This window comes from Eurosta solidaginis, chromosome 3, assembly GCF_040869045.1.
Source record: "Eurosta solidaginis isolate ZX-2024a chromosome 3, ASM4086904v1, whole genome shotgun sequence".
NCBI lineage: Eukaryota > Metazoa > Arthropoda > Insecta > Diptera > Tephritidae > Eurosta > Eurosta solidaginis.
The window spans coordinates 80,678,704-80,686,473 of NC_090321.1; the positions used below are offsets into that span (position 1 = coordinate 80,678,704).

Here is a 7,770-nt window from a genome sequence, read left to right on the forward strand (position 1 = left end):
AATTACCTTCTTGTAAAAGTGGGCGGCGCCTCGCCCATTGTCCAAAATCTTACTAATTTTCTATTCTACGTCATATCGTCAACCAATCTACCAAGTTTCATCGCTTTATCCGCCTTTGGCAATGAATTATCGCATTTTTTCGGTTTTTCGAAATTTTCGATATCGAAAAAGTGGGCGTGGTTATAGTCCGATATCGTTCATTTTAAATAGCGATCTGAGATGAGTGCCCAGGAATCTACATACCAAATTTCATAAAGATACCTCAAAATTTACTCAAGTTATCGTGTTAACGGTCAGAAGGACGGACGGACGGACGGACGGACATGGCTCAATCAAATTTTTTTTCGATCCTGATGATTTTGATATATGGAAGTCTATATCTATCTCGATTCCTTTATACCTGTACAACCAACCGTTATCCAATCAAAGTTAATATACTCTGTGAGCTCTGCTCAACTGAGTATAAAAATACAATAAAAGCATAGAGTGATTCAGCATAAAATTGAATAAAAAGTGTTTAATAAAGCAACCTAGTTGAAATCCCAACCAAATTAGAAAAACCATCTTTCCGTTTATCGAGTGCCGGCTACAGTCCAGCAGGTGTATTTGGAGACAAGCTGTAAGGCTGCAGCTCCCGCTGTCAGGAAGACAACTTGTAAGTAATCATTACCAGAGTAGACAATCCCCTTGTAAAAGCAAGCCGGGCCTCTCTAATTCATTATAATAAAAAACCATGTATGGCACATATATGGTACAATACCATTTCAATATTTCATTACATCCCACTATATCAAATTGGCAAAGATTCAATTAAGAAGAAATATTTGGTACATACATGGCGTATACGTAATTTTTTAAAAATCGAAAAACTGTTGCGTTGCAACTATTCGAACAACCTTAATAAATAAAATATTCGAATAGCGAAATTCGGTTATAAATGTACACAAATCTAGAATCGAATTCTCGATTAATCGAATTATTCTAATATTTTTAAAAGCCCTACGATCCAGAGGGACTGCTAAACAAAGATTTTGGAAATTTAAAAAAAAGAAAGAGGCTTGGCACCGCCCATTTTGACAAAACAAATTTAGCAAATATTATTGTCCATTAGTCAATAACCATTCAAATTGAGCCAACGCAGTAAAATAAATGAAATCGGTTACCGTGAACACCCCCACTTCTATATAAACGATTTCCTAAACTATCGTATACGAATATAATAGCAATATTTATACAAAACATATTTTTGCATCATCTCCTTCTGATCACCTTCGCCTGCATTGATGGTTTCATTAAAATTTGTTAAAGCTTTGTCTATAAATACGAAAACTTTGTTTATAAATTTAGGCGCATTCATACGTATGTCCATTTTACAATTACAAAATCAAATGCGTACAATAAAAAATGGAAAAATTTAATCGCCTCAAGCAAACAAATTTGCAACACAATTCATTCAATCGTTTGAAAGTGTTAAAACTCATTAGAGGGCCAAGTGATACTTCAAATTGTTGTTGATGAATTCCTGAAAACCCCTGCAGTTGTGAACCGTTCTTTGTATAATGATGATGTACACCCTCAGCAATCAGAACAAGTTGTATTGCATGAAATGGAAACAAACACCTGATTACAAAATACAAATTAAACGTTAGATATTGATGATTCTACTCCATTGAAATAGGTGTGCAAGGCATTTATATAATGACAGATTTGCTGCAACTTATTGTTGTTGCAGTCATAGTTAAATTTCCACGTTGTATATTGCAGAGCATTCCAAATAATTTGGCCATTTCATTGCCTCATTGAATTTTTATTTCATTTGTTATTTCAGCGCTTTTCACACATGAACGATTAAGGTGACCACATACTCATCGCTATTTTGTTGAACTGATTTTGTGTGGTTTAAGTGGTGTTTAGTGAAAGGAGGAAATGCTTTATGCTCTGACCTTACTATTTAAACCCCGCTGCGGGACTGTCTGAGTGTGGACTCCCTGGGACCGTGTTTAGCATTACTTTGGGTACGCGTACGCGCTACGTGAGGTCCATGCCTACTCTGCCATGTATAGGCTATGTAAACAGCTTATTGTTTGCTGAGAAGTGCTAGCCTCACATATGTGCTGACCGTATCCCAACTGTCGCATCGGCTGGTCATGTTATTGATAACTTCATTGTTTTGCGTAGTACTCGCATTAGAAGAAGGTGTGTCGTACATCGCCAAATTCTCCACAATAGAGGCAGTTCGGGTTTTCAACCTTGCCCTTTCTCTGCAAATATTTGCGGAATAACCGTTTCCGGTTAGAAATTGAGTAAAATCAAAGTCGATCTCTCCGTGTGGTGGCCTCAACCATGGGTTCAGTTCAGAAATTAGTTCTCTGGCCAACTTTCCTAGGGCTCGAATCGATTCTTCTCGCGCCTTTATGGCAACAGCGGCTCTACCTGCTTCTGATCCGCTGTCGGATATTGGTTTTCTTTCTCCAACGAAAAGATATCTTTGTGTGGTTCCCGCTACGACCAGGACCGAACCGATACCGTGCGGAAAGCCGAAGTTATTCCCCTGCATTGGACCGAGGTGAGGGCGATTCGGCACTTTCGGTATTTCATTGCGTCGGACCTGCGGCCTTTATAGATTCCATGCTGCGCAGGGCCGGTTTGAGCTCTTCTCCATTAAATGGTGCTTTTTCGCGGACTTCTTCAATGACGTGCCCATCCCTCATGATTAGTTGGGTGGGAAAAAGAACGTCCAAAATGTGTCTTATGTTTTCTTCGTCCATAAACTGGTTCGGTGGTCAACATTTTTACATTACTATTCTATATCCTTGCCCGGAAAGACCTTTTTCCATTTCTTCTCAAAGCGTTTTCCAGCATATAAGTTTGTTTTTCTTTAGCAGAGAGCTTTCTTTGCTCTTATGTTCGCTTTCAACTTTTCGAGAACTTCAGGCTTGCCAGCGCGCGAGTTGTTGGCGTCCCCGTACTGTGGCGTATTTTCCGCAGCTCCGCAAATTCTGCATTGCAAGCGTGACGCAGACATCGCATTGTTTGTTCAACCATCTCACCCAATACGTTGGTAACGTTTTCTATCCATCGGACATCCTCAAGTAGTGACGCGGAAAACATAACAGCATCGATATTGGATGCCTCCCATGTCAATGTTTTACGTAACCATTTCCGTATTTGCCTCTGACTGGGGTGGTTAAGTTAGGAGCCAATGAGCTCAGGCTCTGGTGACCCCGAATTCCTCCTGGAACTAGAGGTGGGTGGCGGGAATGCCGGTTCAATGTGGACATATTTAATCATTCCGGGATGGTCGGCCTTGTACCTTAATAGTGCTTTTTACAGGAACATATTGGATCTATGTTCAAAAAAGCACCATAACCGTCGACTCAACCAACCCAAAACCTTTGGGAAGTGTCTTTATCGCTACAAGAACATAAACAATTATAATTTGGCATAAGTTCGAAGCATCCCAGAAACAGAACTTAATTTTTTTAAATTAATTGTTCAAGTACATTTAAAGTATATTATTCTTGATTGCTCCATTATATTTTCAAATCTGATGAGATTGACGACGGTTTGTTTCGATGTGTGAAAAGACACCCTTTTAAACTCTCTTAATCACATAAACGTATGCCTTTTCGTTTTCTTAAGAATATGGTCACCTCAACTATGGTTGTCATTATAATAGTATTTGGATGGGCAATGGGATCAATCTTTACTGTTTTAGTACAAACATAAAGCTTCATATTGGCAATTAAAATAACATTCGCAACTTCCCCTTTCATTTTAGAACTCAATTTGAAATTTATTTGTTTCGAAGCAACTACAGCTGAGAGTGTTGGTTCTGTGCAGGTACACAGGTGCATCCAAATTAGTAGGGCGTATGTACCTACCTTTCGTGTATAGTTTGCTTTTAAGCCTTTAGGAAAGTGCCGCTCACCTGTTTTTATATGTATGTAATGATATCTTTGACGTACCCTTTTAAAATTTTAGTTTGTTTTCAAAAAGAAATACCCTCATTATTCAGAATTTAGGTAGAATAGAAATAAAATAGAAGGCAATTTTTTCTTTAATACAGTCTTATTGAATTTTGTCTTGTTGAATTTTGACTAAAAAACTTTAACTATAGCTCTTGAAAAAAAATTTTTGGACTTAAAACTATAAAGGTGGAGCGCAATCTTTCAATTTAAGGCAAACCATGTACTTGGGATTAACTAATTGATTATTTAAAATTTAAACACGCACTCTACCTTTATGATTTTGAATCCCAAAAATATTTTACAAGAGCTATTGTAAAAGTTTTTTAGTCAAAATTCAACAAGACAAAATTCAATAAGACTGTATTAAAGAAAAAATTGCCTTCTTTTTTTTGGTCCATTTATATAAAGATAGTCCTTAAAATTTTGTAATCATCTTTTTATTTTCAATTCTTTGGTACTGCCTACAAAAATGCAATTGCAACTTTGATTAGTAATTTAAGTAATTCCCTAAGTCAAAATTCGTATTTTTATTTATTTGTACAAAATAGCAAGATTTAATAGAATTAGTGGAATTTTCGCTGACAACACTGGCGAAAACAACATAAGTCCACCTCGCATTATAACAAGAGAATTGCACCTAGTTTGTCAGCTACTTAATTTGAACAGCTGAAAATCGTGGTGAAATTCGCATACGCCTGAAAGTCTAAAAGATTCGTGGTGAAAATCGCGTACGCCTAAAAGTATGCAAGGACGTGCATTGAGTTGGGCCTACAACGCCTGCAACACTCAGGAGGCTAACCATGAAAGTATAGCCTAATCTTCTAAATAGTTCGACTTGTGCGTTACGTAGCTCAAATGTTTTGATCAAGCATTGCACTGTCACCGAATTTTAAACTATATTTAAGGTTTCAAGTATCTAGATATTCAAGAAGTTAGTCAAAAATCGATTACAAGATTCCCAATTTAAAATTAGTTTTCTCAATATCTCGATCCATGCGCCACCTAGCGGAATTTTTTTGATAAAATATTGCATTGTCGCCGGGTTCTGACTTCCGGCCCAAGTTTCATGTCTCTAGCTCATCGGGAAATTACTAGAAAATCGATCGCAAAATTTCCCCCGTTTTTAAAGGATTTGCAGTTATCTTGACTAGCGTGCCAACTAGCGGAACTTTGTTTTCTATAAGTTGTATTATCAACAGGCCTCTAAATAAGTGCCAATTTTCAAGTCTCTAGGTAACCGGGAAGTTAGTTAAAAATGCATTGAAAAATTCCCAAATTAAAATTTGTTTTCTTACTATCTCGATCCGCGTGCCATCTAGCGAATTTTTTTTGATCGGATGTCGCACTGTCACCGGGTTTGACCCACGGCCCAAGCTTCAAGTCTCTAGCTCACCGGAAAGTTACCCAAAAATCGGGCGCAAAATTCCACTCGTTTTTCAGGGATTTGTAGTTATCTCAACTAGCACGTCACCTAACGGAACTTTGTTTTCTACAAATTGTATTGTCACCGGTTCTAGAACCATGCGCTAAGTTAGGAGTCTCTAGGTAACCGAGAAGTTAGTTAAAAATGGATTGAAAGATTCCCAAATTAAAATTAATTTTCCTAATGTATCGCTACATGCGCCACCTAGCGAATTTTTTTTGATAAAATATTGCATTGTCACCTGGTTCTGACTTACGGCTCAAGTCTCATATCTCCAGCTTACCGGCAAGTTACTCCAAAATCGATTGCAAAATTCCCCTCGTTTTTCAGGGATTTGTAGTTATCTCAATTAGCACGCCACCTAGCGGAACTTTGTTTTCTATAAATTGTATTGTCACCGGTTCTAGAACTATGCGCTAAGTTAGGAGTCTCTAGGTAACCGAGAAGTTAGTTAAAAATGGATTGAAAAATTCCCAAATTAAAATTAATTTTCCTAATATCTCGATCCATGCGCCACCTAGCAGAATTTTTTTGATAAAATATTGCTTGTCACCGGGTTCGGACTTACGGCTCAAGTTACATATCTCCAGCTCACCGGGAAGTTACTCAAAAATCGATTGCAAGGTTCCCTGCGTTTTTTCAGCGATTTTCGTTTATCTCGATTCGTCTGCAACCTGGGGGCATTTTGTTTCCCACGAATTATAGTGCCATCGACTCACAAATTATGTGCTAAGTTTCAAGTCTCTGGATCATCGAGAAGTTAGTTAAAAGTCGATCGCAAAATTTCCATTTTAAAACTAATTTTCCGTATATCTCGATCCGTGCGCCAACTAGCGGATTTTTTTTCACTTGCATTGTAATGTCTCTCAGATCTCAACTATGTTCTAAGTATCAAGTGTCTAGCTCAACGGGAGGTTAACCAAACAGACTTTTCCGTGGGTCAAAAATTCGTATGGAAATGAGGGGACAAACATGAAAGCGACTTAATCTAAAGGTAATAAAAAAAACGCTCGATACAATAAAAATCAGTTTACTCAATGTGGTATATGGTCTCCCAGAATACGTTAATTACCTTAAAAAACTATAAAGGTATATCAGTCACAAGATTCCACACGCTACGTATGAGTTTTTTAAATATCTTCATCCCTACCCCTTCTAAAAAAATAAAAGAATTTGTTTTCCCCTAATTTAATATAACATCTTCTTCTTCTTGTAGATATAAAGCCTCTGCTGGTATTGATTGTCCTTTCCACACATAGATCTGGTACGTTCCGGTAGTTAGCACCATTAAGGTACTAGGCGGACCATCTCAGGATTTTTAAATGGCTAGCTGGAACTTCCATATTAATAATAACATTATTTTTTTATTCGTCGAGTTTTGAGGTAAGTTTCAAGATTAAAATTTGTAAGTTACTTCAAAATTGATTGCAAGATTCCTCAATTTTGTACAGAAGTTTGTGAAAAAACATGGAGCCTACTTTATGTAAAGGAAAACAAAAAGTATTATTGATTCCTTATCGTATAGTAATCTACGGACTTTCGATATATTTTCGAATAATTATTAAGTGTGATCTGTGTACTTTTAATACCATACCGACCGACAACAAGTCGTTAAAACTTTGATAACAAGGCGCTAAGTCGTCTGTATCAGACCTATAATACTAGGATAACAAACAGATAACTCATCGATAACAAATCCATAATACACCGATTACAAACCCATTACTCGTTGATAACGAATTGAAAGCTTGTCGATAAAAGATCGATAATTTTTTGACAACAAACACATGGCTCGTGACCTTTGCTATCGATAAAAAATTTATATTTCGTCGATAACAAATTAATAATTTGTCCATACCTCGTCGTAAATATGCCGAGAGTAAACCCATAACTCGGCAAAAAGAAATTGACAACATGCCCATAATCCGTCGATAACATACTCGCAGTTCTTCGATAACTGTTGTTATCGACAGCAAACCGTTAATACTTCAAAAATAACGCGACAACACTGCGTTCGGTTTAGGCTAAAGTTTGCTATCAGTCCTTATCTCCTTTTCATGTTTCCTCCCCTCTCCCCTCTTTCTTTCCTTTGCTTTCCTTCTCTTTTCTTTTTTAGCTTTCCTTTCCTTTCATTTCATTTCATTTCCTTTCCTTTCCGTTCCTTTCCGTTCCTTTCCTTTCCTTGCTTCCCCTTCCTTTCCTTTCCATCCTTTTTTGCGAGTCAAAGTGCTTACGCATAAAAAATTCACAAAATCTAGTTCTATTTGACTGAATAAAAGAAGTTTTCGCAAATTCACAAAATACTTAAATATTTTATCTCATTTCAACTGTAAGTTGTAAAACTAATGAACGAAATTGAGTTAAAGTCGCTCATAC

The 7,770-nt window shown here is 37.0% G+C and overlaps 1 protein-coding gene across 1 annotated transcript in view; it reads left to right on the forward strand.

Annotated features, from left to right (window-relative positions):
- Positions 1 to 6,683, forward strand: part of LOC137244068 (proton-coupled amino acid transporter-like protein CG1139) — a 228,029-nt gene extending 221,346 nt beyond the window's left edge. The window contains exon 9 of the mRNA XM_067772577.1: positions 6,611 to 6,683. Coding sequence (XP_067628678.1) covers positions 6,611 to 6,672 — 62 coding nt within the window. The 3' untranslated portion in view covers positions 6,673 to 6,683. The remainder of the gene's footprint in view (positions 1 to 6,610) is intronic.
- The last annotated feature ends 1,087 nt before the right edge of the window (positions 6,684 to 7,770 follow it).